The sequence below is a fragment of the Lissotriton helveticus genome, chromosome 4_2 (assembly GCF_964261635.1).
Source record: "Lissotriton helveticus chromosome 4_2, aLisHel1.1, whole genome shotgun sequence".
Taxonomy (NCBI): Eukaryota; Metazoa; Chordata; class Amphibia; order Caudata; family Salamandridae; genus Lissotriton; species Lissotriton helveticus.
The window spans coordinates 111597644-111610347 of NC_136064.1; the positions used below are offsets into that span (position 1 = coordinate 111597644).

A 12704-nucleotide genomic window follows, 5' to 3' on the forward strand; every position below is an offset into this window, starting at 1 on the left:
GAGGAGAGTGTTGTGATTGACAGTGTCAAAGGCTGCAGAAAGGTCAAGGGGAATTGGAAGACAAGACCCTCCCGAATCGATATCCGCAGCGCGTCATCAATCACTTGCAGCAGGGCGGTTTCAGTGCTGCAGTTTTGGATTAAGCCGGACTGAAAATTGTCAAGAAGATCATTGTCCTTGATATGACGAGAGAGTTGTTGCGCTACACATCTTTCTGTGATCTTAGCAAGAAAGGGTAGGATAGTGATGGGGCGGAAGTTGTTGAGGTCATTCGCATCAGCAGTGGATTTTTTAAGCAGAGGGGTGACCTGCCCAGTTTTGAAGGGGACAGGAAGGGAGCCTTGACAGAGGGAGAGGTTGACTAGAGTGGTCCAATAGTGAAGAGAATGGGTATAGAAGTCGATGGCAATGGCACTAGGGATGGGGTCGAGAGAATGGTTGGTGAGCTTTGTTTCGTGGATGCAGTTGAGGAGGGCATCTTCAGAGATGGGGTCAAAGTACTGCCAAATGACTAGTGATTTGTTCTCCTCTGGAGGGATTGGATGACCGACCTGCTCCACCAGTGATTTCACTTTTTCATTGAAGAATACAGCGAAATCCGCTGCTTTCTTTGTAGAATCCTCCTGCTTGGAGGTTGGGGTAGAGCAGTTAGTATTCTTGATGAGATCAAATCGTTTTTTGGGTCTATTTTTGGCTGAATCAAGGAGGGTTCTGAAGTGCGAGGCTTTCCCAAGAAAGATGTGCTTGTGGTACTTGGATCTTGCTGAACAAAGCGTGGTCAAATTATCGGTGGAGGGCACTTGCCTCCATTGTTTCTCCTGGAGTCTTAGGTGCTTCCTTTCTTCATAGAGGGATTTGTTGAACCAAGGTGCTGAGGGAATGGGCCATTTCTTTTTGCTTTGGAGAGGAGCGACGTTATTGATTTCCACTGCAAGGACTGTGAGGCATTGGGAGGTGAGGCCCCAACATCTAGGTTCGGGTCCAGTCTTGGAAGTGACGGTAAAGCTGAATCACAGAGGGAAACGGTGTCAATATTTTATGTGTCACGGAACCAGGAGGTAGCCCTCTTAGGTTGGTCAAGAGTTATAGAGTGTGCAAGGTGAAAAGAGTAACAAGTGAGTAAATGCGGCAGGGCTGTTGCTCCTCTCGAAGACCTCTTCATAAAACTTTAATAATATGGACAACGCTGGTAGGCAGAAAACAATAGTGTGTGGTGAACAAAACGAGGCGAGCACAAAATGGCGGCACGCAGGAGACGTCACGCCGAATGGCTTTCGTCCATGCACCAAAACATCCTTGCAGTGAACACAGCTGCCTAGCAACAGAACTAATGCAGAAAAACTCGCAGCACATCCATGCGATCGCGTGAACCAAGTAAGTCTGCACGTGGAGAGAGAGAGGTTGCAGTTTCTAAATTTTAAACGGCACAATGGCGGTTTAACTGGTCTTGCCAACAAAGTCAGTAATGTTAAAATAAAACTCACCAAGACACTTGGCTAGAAACTGATGATCGCATACTGTTCCTAGAGAAAAGACCAAATTGAGAAACTGCATTGTGCATGTGAAATGCGATATGCAAATCCACATGGTTTCTGTTTCAAACTTTTCACAAGCTTAAAGTTGTTGATTCATGAAACGCCACAGCACAAAACTTGGTGATCATCAGATATAGTAAATGACAGTTTGATATACTGACAGTCACTCAATAAATTGTACTATGTCCCAATGTAGGAGGACACAGAAGCAGAAGAGGGACACCTCTTCACGGCAGCAAGGCTTAAATGAGTGAGAATGTCTAAGTGAAGAGGCTTACCCTCACTGAAGGCAGAGCAGAGGCAATGTGGTCCAGGAAACTGTTCTTGTTCACACTTTGGTTGGCGCACACATACAAAGGCACACTTCCTCCCCAGACAGTGCAGATGTAGATATGTGTCACTTGAACACAAAATCAGGCTTACTCTCACTGCAGGCGCAGCACTGGAGAATAGCACATTTGAATGGGACCTGTCCAATGTGCAGGGCTCGAAAAATCTGAAAAATGTTACTAGTCCTGCAGGTCTAGTACCTTAAAAAATCTACTCGACCTACCAGTAACCTACTTGACCTCCGTCTCTGAAAGCGGAGCAAATGTGACAAGATAACAAGATTTAAAGGCATCTTTATTGCTCATCTGCTTTGAGAGCAATAAAAAGGCCTTTAAATCTTGTTATCTTGTCAAATTTGCTCCGTTTTCAAAGCCAGAGGACAAAAGTTAGTATGTTTTCCTACTCGCCAGAAAGGGCGAGTGGGACCTAAAAATAGCTCAACCTCATTAAATTTACCTCGCAAATGCGAGCGGTCGAGTGGATTTGTCGAGCCCTGATGTGTGGACAACTGGTGGGGATAGGAGCCGCGCTGTTGGAGTTATTCTTCTCTTGAGTTTCAGTTTCTTGTTTCTTGACATCATCTGTGACCTCTGAGAGATTATCTTCTTTGTTGATCACGTAGCACGAGGGTAGGTTACCAGATCGTCGCCAATAAAATATAGTAACTTGGTCCAGACAGGTATGAGTATTTCAGGAGTATTTATTGTACGTTACATGTCAAGATGTTCATTCCAGGACTTGCCCAACAGGAGCAGCCAGCATGCTGCTCAGCCCTTCTCCAACTGTAGGTTCTCACTCCCAATATTCTATCTTACATCATTCAGGGAGAACTCCACTGGCATAATATGAACATATTAGAACCAGGATACAACCTAGCCCGAAACTGATCCCATGGTGCTTGTTTCTGGTCCAGGGGTACCTGGCCTAACAGTTCCTGCTGGACTGTTCCCATGAGGCACAAGGTCAAGACTGATTTGCATATGGCTGGGTCTGAACTGGGGTGGCACAAGAACAATGGATTTCACCAGGGCTTTAAGTGGGATGAAAAAACTAGGGGGTCTCTCAAAGGGGTGTGGCCAATGTAATCAAGGGCATGGCTTAAAAACACATAAGCTAAAAATCTGTGCTTAGCATAGTGTGCCTCCCGACATGTGTTTTGCTGTTTCTGACATTGCAACCAGATATATGATAAAGCAAGTAACATCATACCTACAACAAGTCGGGACAATTGGCTTTGTCAACGGTTGTTAGTTGTATAAGCTAAATAAGCAGCAACTATTGCTTGTATATCATATTGAAAAAGCTTCCACTTAAAGCCCCGGTGACACCACAACAATGTTGCTGCTCCTGAGTTTCAAAAAGAGAAGGGAAATCTACAGAGCAAATGACTGTCTTTAAAGGATTTCCCTTCCCCTACAACGCTCACCTGGCATGACCTCATGCCGTAACTTCTCCACTAGTAAGAAGTGTGAGCTGTGCACATCGATGTGCCTGCTGTCACTGCAGTCCATAAAAAAAAATGGGCCGCCAGGGCGCAAAACAGTGCCCGATAGAGACCCATTTCGAGGCACCTTTTAAAAACTGCCAGTGCCCAGCACCGGTGAGACCCAGCCCACTTAAGCCCTGGATTTAACTCAGATTTCTTGAATAGGCGGTGAGTGTTTGCACTGTTCAGCATTCCGTTAATCATCTTGTTGTTTTTACTAACTACTGTTGTAAGTCATGCATTGGAAATGAGATATGAGGTGCTTGAAGTTCCTGGGTAATACTCATAGTTTACAGTATTATTAATGGTATTTGTTTTATTTCATTGCTTTGTAATATTCTAAGCTATTTCTTATGTGGACAAAAAAAGTCCACATAAAAAAGTGGAATCAGCGTACATCAAATTAAAGTATTGTTTAGAGTTCAAATGATATCAATTGTCCATGATGACTTGAAGCAAGTACAAGGTCCAGATTTCTCTTTGTAATCAAAAATATTTTCTTTATTGATGAATAAGTGCAGTCATTAAAATCAAATATTCACACGTTTCATTGAGCCTTTTAGCCAACGCGTTTCGTCTCGAGAGAGACTTCTTCACGGCTAAAGGGAAACATATATCGACATAGTTTAAAATCAATGCAAATGTACATATAAATAACAAACATTATTTGATGCTTCGAATGACATTGAAATGTTTTTGAGCTGGCCAAATCAGATATTGTTCAATTGTTCAAATGATTATTCTGAACATCCAATAATTATAAGGCTGTATAACATGTATTCAAAAGGTTCGGGAGGAAGAAGAAACAACCAACGATGCATTTACTGTACTTATATCTATGTATGTGCATATTCTGAATACTTATTGGACAAAACCATTGGTACCATACTGATTTCATGAACACTGATTCATTAGCGACATAGTTGTTTCATCACGTGTTAGAACATACATCAAACTTGTATACGTGTAAATTTCCCATTTTGCAATCTATGAGAAAGCTCAGCTGCTGATTTGTGTGGGCAAATCACCTTTAATAGGAAGTTAAGCGTAGCAGTTTATGCACTCTGCATTGTGTGCAGGTATGAAATGTGACTATCAAAGTGGGTAATACAGAAGCGCATCCGCTGTATTCTACCCGTCATATTAGATGTGTAAATACGAGGTTGATAGTAAGTATTGGTACTTTGCCTAAATGTCAAAAAGGTGTCAAAATAAGAATTAGGCAGTTGAAGCCATGAACGAAACAAAAATAGAATAAACATGCCCCGCTTGATTGCTAGGCACCCAGTGAGGTGCGCTAGCGCCATCTTTAAATAACCACATGGGGACAGAAAATCAACAGGGTATACTGTCACAGAATCATGCAAATACATTAAAAGTATCGATAAGTGTGCGAAAGAGTACCTCTAATCGATGATGATAAAGTTAACATCATCTGCAACTAAAAAAACTAAAAAAATGTTTTAATTTGGTGATAGTCAATGTTTTAGAATTGTAATTTAATGGCCTCAGACGTAATCGAAAATTGCAACAAAACGTACCATCAAGCGGCAGGGTGGCCAGCAACAATCGTCTCAGCGTGTGTCTTGGAGAAGGTGCAAACAGGACAGCGTAATGATGCCCGTTTATATATCGAGATCGACTGAATTCAGACACCTGTGTAGTTAGAAACGAAAAGCACAGCAGGAGTGGTTTTAGATGTCAGCCATTTTGTAAGAATATGCAATCTACCGAATGTGCAGTATTTGCGTTAAGCATATATGCATTCGAATAGGACGAAGAATAATATCGATGAAGCGGGCTCCAATTATATTCAGTACTCCACTTAGTATAATAATAAGTTGGGGTGTATAATGAGGTACAATATATCTCCTGGCGCTGTTTACTTTTGGAACTGATGTGGGTTCTGGAATCCTGGGGTTACAGGAGTGGCCTGCGGATTGCTGGACCTGCCAGATACTTCCTTCATTGTGGGTCTGTTGGGCAATTAAGGAAGTTAATTCCACATCTCCATGTGGTACTGAGTTTTCTTGGAGAACGCTTTCCTCTGGCCAGCATTCTACAGTTGCCATAAGGCATGTACATGGGATTGATGGGTTAGAAGCAGAGAGCTGTGGAGTGTGTCATGTATCTGCCATAGATATCCGGATCTGGTGATAAGAGACCTTCATAGGGTGATATTCCATTGAGCAGCGAGCTGGAGGGGTGATATGTCATAGGAGAAAGCTGAAAAACTAGGATTGTTCATAGAGCTTTACATTTGTTGCTGACAAATACTGTGATCTTAAAGACACAAGTAGAAATCTGCTAAGGCATATTTTTTGTCAAGACAGGAGGCTATCATTATCTTTTAACATTTATTCACTTCAAAAGCTTCCAGTAGTTTAGAACTTTGAAACATCCCAATAAACTTAGAACTTCATTCCCATGTCCTCCATCTTCTTCCTCTTTTTTTGTTTGCAGCTTCTGAGCAGATGGGTATACTATGTGAATTTGTGTCTGTTATAGATTGATGTAATATTATAATTTAGATTGATAAGGAATATGTTAATATCATTATAAACATATCCTCTTCATCAATACTAAACATTTATACCCATAAATTGGGTGATTTCAACATAGTCCTTCTCACTCTAATTAATATTAAATTGCACTATAACAGAGACAAATTCACATGTTCAAAAGCAGCGAACAAAACTGTAAGAAGAACGAGGACAAGGAGTTTTTATGGGACTGAAAGTTCTAAGCTTATTAGGATGTTTAAAAGTTTAATATTGGAAGCTTTTGAAGTGAATAATACAATACACATAATGCTAGCCTCCTTATCTTTAATAAAATTGTGATTCTTTATTCGCGATTATCAAGATATATATGATAACTTTGCATACAGTGAGTCTAAGTGGTATCGACGTCCAAGTCAGTGACCATCCTGAGCGCTTGCCTAGATCAAGCCCTCATCCATGACCCATCGTGAACAGCTGTAATCGGAGTTTGGTGTTGTTTACAAATATTAGAACAGCTCAGTACAACAGTGCTGCAGAAGACGTCATTCAGGATGGGCGTTTCTGGTAGCTTTAACATTTGTTTTTGTCACTATTTACGAAATGTTTTTTATTTTAATCCAAACCGTAGTTATGTGAATGATGTAAGTATTTAAGCTGAGGTAAATATAATCTTTGCATGTGTCAATTCATATTTAAACAAACTGCTTGATTCTGTTAATGATAACATTTACTAGTGTTCTTAATGAGCTATTCTTTTTCAGTGGTGGGCTGCAGCTACCACAGTTGTCACTCGAAATTTTCATTTCACCGTTCCAGGAAGGGACACTTCTGCTAAAGTTTCAGATTCGGTAAGTTATTAAAATTGTCACCAGTGGGTTTTTTTTTCTTCACACTAGTAATGTTTTTAATTAGTTGTGCATTATTATTGTTGAGAATAATATAATTAGTCTTGCTGTCTGGTCAAGATTTGGTAAAATCACTAATAGGAGACAACATTAATAAAGTAATCAACTTCAGACCAAAGTAACCTTGAGTTGGCACCTGACGCAGTATTGTTTTGTGCACACCTTGATTCTAAACTTGATAAGAACGTCTTTCTGCCTAGTTGGATAAGTGTAAGAAAAAAGTACTTGCATGTGTATTGAACCTTTGTGCCAGCAGTTGCGGTCTCCTGTTCCCTTTCTCTCGTATCTCCTTACAGCCAGCTAGCTAGCTGTGCGGCAACTTCTTCTACTAACAGACCACAGAATGGTTTCCATCACTTTAACATGGAGTAAGAAGATTCCAAACCCTGCCTTTTAATGGGGGTGCTTACCTAAAAAAAAAAAGTAGCTGTTCTAGACTACTTAAGCTTTAACTTCTGGCAGATGTACCAATCAAAACACCTTCCTTTTGTCTCCTTCTTAGATCTAGCATCAGGATGATCTGTTGTATGTACTTTGTGGGCGTGAAATCCTCCCATCTTTTTTCTTTTGGCTGATCAGTAGTCTTTCACAATTATTTGCTTGTCAGTGGGTAATTTGGCTCTGTGGTCCCTCCTTTTTGCAAGTCGTTCACTCGCCGGGAGTATTGCCAAAGGACTTTTAGGCTTCTGTTTTTTTTCTATTTTACTTTCTGTTCAAGAACTTTTTTTTTCAAATTAGCGTTTTCCTGACTTAATGTGGCACCCGCGGGTTTGCGTTACATGCTCTTTGAATGTACACCTGTTAGATCAGTAATACAGCAACATGTAAACAACTTCACATTTCATGTGTTTTTCGTTTTTGTTGTATTTATAATTTTTAGGTCTCGCATACGCAGCGCGCATGCGCTGCATATGAAAAAGACCTTTAGCAATTGCTTAGTTTTTGCAGGCACAAATGTGCACGCTTTGCATTGCTTTCAATGGCAACGTGTGCCCGTTTGGCGATTCCCTTGCGGGAGCGAGCTTTCAAACCATCTGTTTATAATTAACAGATGGTTCCTGCTCGCTTCCACAAGGGAAAACAGGCGCTGGCCCCCTCTTCTTTCCCCTCCCCCTGCTACCAGCGCGAGGCGCGCGCTCTTGTTGTGAACAGTGGTCAGGTCGTTCTCTGTCGAGCTCCCGGTTTGTCCTAGCTACGGAAAGGCATCCGACATCTACATAATGTCCAGCCTAACCTTTCCGGCCAGGGCTGCACTACATTAAAGGAGGGTCAGGTGAATTCAGCTTGTATGTAATGCCTTTCGGATGTCAGAAAAATAATACAAAATCCCCTGATAATACGTACCCTAGCTAGCATGACATGAACGCTACAGACTCCCTTCGCCCTGGTACGTTCTCCCACAGCCCGTGCCTTGAAGCTGAGCACCTCGATGTCCCACTCCTTCGGTGGGAGTCTCTGGACCCGGAGTTCTCAGAGGCAAACTTAGTTTCTTTTTTGACTGCACTCAGGTGCTCTGCGGTCTCGCGCTTTAGAATTAGTTACTTTTTATATTTGAAATTCTGCGGCTTTCCCCCAGCTATATTCACTATAGTCTCACCAATGATGCGGGCGGTTACCTGTGAAATCCGAATTTACCTTGCTTTAGGCTGGGGTGCCGCTTGCTCTTTCCGGTTCCTCTGTGAAGTATTCCCAGAACTTGTCTCAACCCCGCCTCCCACGGCTCCTTCCTGCTCTCATTTGAATACATTGAGCAATACGAGCTTGGTTCATACTTTTGGTTGCATCGGTCTTCCATGGCGGCCCTCCGCGCGCGAAGAGGGAGGGGTTTGGCGTTTGCACAAACCCAATTTGCACCCTTTCAGTGCTGGATGGTGTGGGCTCTGTCTCCAGGTCAAGTGGACGAAAACAGTGGGTAGGGGGGAGTATGGGTGTTTCTGTAAAAGGTGCGTGTAATATGGGCGTGACTTCAGCACGTGAATTACATTTCTGTGTCTCCCGTAGTGTGCCATGTGGCTGGTATTTTCGTTCCTTATTTCCATTATTTATTCCAGCGCCAGGATGCCTCTTGAGGCTCTACAAGTACAATATATAAATAAATAATTATTGCTTCCACATATATAACACAATTCATGAGATACACCCTAAAACAGCCAGGTCTATTGGCTTTGTCAATGATTGTTAGGTGTTTGAGATAACTGAGTAACAACATTGGTTTTGTTGTAAATAGTTAATATAGTAAATGTATCATTTGTGCACGACTCCCTTTCAGCTCGTGCCTCACGCAGCCCTGCAGAAAAGTCAAAGGGCCGCGCACACTGATGTCAAATTTCTCAATCTGTTGCCAGCCTAGCCCACCCGTGGCTGCTTGCTCCCATACGGATATAAGAAGGCGTTGACTGTACGCTCCGTGTGCTGGTGCCATGGGATTAAAGTCTGTCAGCTCTGCTTATTCAGAAAGAAGCTTCTCATTAGCTCCTGCTAGACAAAAACCTGACAGAATATCCAAGTGTGATGGGGCTACTTTAATGTTTGGTTTGTAGCCTTATAATGTCCAAGGATGGAGGCCATTGGGCAAGACAGCATATGACCTTGTCTAAAGTCGTGCTTTGTTGCATTTACTTTACATTAAAAACCAGTTTGTACATCACTGTGGGATGTTTCTGAACTTCCATACATCAATGACCAGTTTGTATTTCACTGTGGATATTTTTGCATTTAAATACCCACCCGATGTAAAAGAAGCCCCCCCGCCCCCCCCCCGCAAGAAAAAAAACATTTTTGCTTTTTGTTCCAACTTTCATGTTGCATCTTCACCGGTATGCATGTTTTCTGTTTTAATGTGTGTATCTCCAGAGTATCTACCAATAGGTCTCCCCTTTGGGAATTAGAAGTATTTAGTTATGCAGCACAATATCCTCGGTGCAGCAACATTAAGGGGCCCATTCCGATCTCGCTCGAAGGGGCTCCGAACGCGATCCGACAGAAAAAAGTACGAGTCGTACGCGTGTTTTCCGCCAGCCTGGTACAGCTGTGCGAGCGAGTACGGTGCGAGCAATGCAAAATTCACCGACCGAATCGTTTCCGGGTCTGAACCGCTCTGTACGTTTCGTCTGTAACCAAATCGTGCCGTGCAATGGAGATGATTTCCGACCGAGTCCGTACGATGCACGCATCGGACAGCTGGATTGAGCCGAAGTTTCCGGCTCGCAAAACATCCGGGAAGTTGCCTTTGGGGGTCCGCGTCGGACCCACCCATCACCCGCAGCCTTACGACTCGGACACAGGGGGAGACCCAATGGTCTCCCCAACACAGGCATGTACAGTGCAGATAACACAGACGCGTACCCACTGTAGGGGGTGCCCTTGTGCGAGACGTCCCCATTCAGTCAATGGGAGTCCATGTACGCGTCGTACGACCGGCTCCCATTGACTTCTTTCGGAGTCTGACCAAATTGAGTCCGGCAGCATGCTTCCGCATCGAACTTGCTTGGTTGGACTGCAGGGGTCCGGCTCGGTCGGAGAACACTCCGGATGCGGCTTGGTGGAGAGCTTTCCGACGCGGATTGGAATTGGGCCCTTACTGTTGCATGGTTAAACAGTTATAAGGTCCCAAAGGCGAGACCTATTGTCTATGCCAATGCATGTTTTTTGGTATTAGCAGTACGCAATTAGTGGTTAAGATTTACGTGGTGGGAGTGCACAGGCACTTCCCACAAGTGTGTGTTTCGTTTCCCTTTCTTTTAACTTTTTCATCATGCCCTCTCTTTATATACCAACTGGAATTAAATACCAAAGTGAGTGAGTAGAGCGGTCTCCATCCCCCCGTCCCCCGCCCCCCCTTTTTGTCTGTCAGTGATGATTACTAATCCCCGTTCGTGGAGTAGTACGTGTAGATTGGCTTTTCTGTATTGCCAGCTTGCGGGCCAGCTAAGATTTGGTACTCTTTGTTGTGAATGTAGGCTCTATTTATCTGTCATGGCTGCATTGCTTTCAAGCTGATGAGTGAGTGCCCACCATGATGCACTCAGGGCTCTTTTTTCTCCTTCAGTCAGGAGTAATGCAACTCTGACATCTGAAGCCCGGTCTCCAGGGACCTCTAGTAACCGCATGTGGTAGTGCAGTACAGTGCGCCTAGTACTGTATATTCCTACCCTGAAACCTCTAGTGACAGACGGTGGGTGTGCACCTTAGCTCACCCTGCACTGACACTGGCTGCTAATGTGCTGTGTGGCTAATGACTTATAAGGTACCACAGGCGAGACCTATTGGCTATGCCAGTGCTTGTTAAAATTCTGTGACCATTTTCCCTACTGTCCCAAATTTTGTGAACTGGTTTCAGCCTTTAAAACGGGGTGTGCTTTCAGAGTAGGATGGTAAATAAATCGTGCAGTACTCAGTCTTCAATGTTCATTGTAACAAGCTGCATATTCTTCTGCATCCCAGCAGCTGCAATGGATTCACAGTATTGACTCTCATGGCATCTGGTCACCACCTGTTCAGCTCACTTCTAACCATGTTCATTTTTGCAAGTTGTTAAAAACAGTGCTCTTCTTTTCCTGATCTACCAATTCTTTTTGGGAGATTACTGAACTAGTAGCAAGCATCTGATGATTCATTAATCTATTGAAGAGTATGCATGCTCTATATTAAATTCTATTAAAGTATTTCAATTCTTGCTTCTAGGGTTGAATGCCCTTCACTAAGTGGGATCTTAGAGCACATTTCAAGAAGTTAAAAATATATATTTTTGAAAAGGACCTCAAAATAGTGCTTTTAACAGTAAATCATGCATATGTTTTAGAAACGGCGAGAGGTGCCCCAGTTTACTTTGTTTCCCATCCCATATCGCCCCCTTTGACTTTTTTCCCTCATTCCTCACCATGGTTATAGGAACAAGCATTTGCAATGCAATAGGTCTTGCATTACTAAAAGTATGAGCTATTGGTGTTGCTAAAAATAACGCAACGCCAATAGCTCAAACTTTTAGTAATGCGAGACCTAGAAGGGGAGGCTTTGGGTTGCGGTGCCTGGCACTGGTGAGTGTGGCATCTATTACGTGGACTTGTACCCTGGCGTCAGGAATATGGGGGGGGAGTAGGATCCGGCTCGCATAGGGAGAAGATTTAGGGAACTGCTGGAGTCCTTGGTTGTTCGTTCAGGTACAGTGGTCAGGAGGAGAGTCGCGTCCACCAAGCCTCTGGGGATCTGGCGCTGGCTGGGTAGGGGTGTTATTGCAAAATACAGGGCTAATGTGTTAAGTTATACGGCGCTGGAAAGGGGCAATAAGGTTGGGTGCAGGGGCAAGAATTGTGAAGGGAGACTGTTTTTTTGGCAGGAGGCCCACTTTGGGAGGGTGCTGATTGTAAAGGGGGATCGGGAGTACATGCTTTATTAAAGAAGGCCTATTGGTGTATCAAACGTTTACAACTGAAGGACCCGCGCCGCCTCGCAATCTCAGTTCTTCCGGTACCAGAATATGCAAAGACACGAGGCCTCAAAGAAAACATTAAATGAGGGAAAAACTCAAAGTAAAGAGAGACGTCCTGGTTAAGGGCAACCTTGCACCATAGGGATTCCGAGAATTAATTTCATATGCACCACAGCTGTTGTGGAGTTATGGTCATTTGAATTGCAAACCTTCAGTTTTATTATTACAGACGTCGTCTCTTTCTAAGCGATTCTAATTTTGGCGGATATGAAGCTTTGTAAGGAGCACGGGCTTTTGTGTGTTGCATTCATACAATCCCCATGTGTGCTTGTTTAAAAAAAGGTATTTGTCGCTGCTCTCCCTGGCATGACTGTTTGTCCTGAGAAAAAGGGAGCAGGCTGGCTGAGTAGTGTAAAATCGTCATGGGGTGCTAGAGTTCAGATTACTTTGTTATGTCAGTTTTTTTTTTCTTCACAAGGAAAATAATGTTCTCTGCGAACACTTCCTTTCCTCAAT

The 12704-nt window shown here is 43.3% G+C and overlaps 1 protein-coding gene across 1 annotated transcript in view; it reads left to right on the top strand.

The window, feature by feature from the left end:
• Window positions 1-12704, top strand: part of SDHA (succinate dehydrogenase complex flavoprotein subunit A) — a 153624-nt gene that overhangs the window by 2598 nt on the left and 138322 nt on the right. Inside the window, exon 2 of the mRNA XM_078640242.1 lies at window positions 6617-6703. Coding sequence (XP_078496368.1) covers window positions 6617-6703 — 87 coding nt within the window. The remainder of the gene's footprint in view (window positions 1-6616; window positions 6704-12704) is intronic.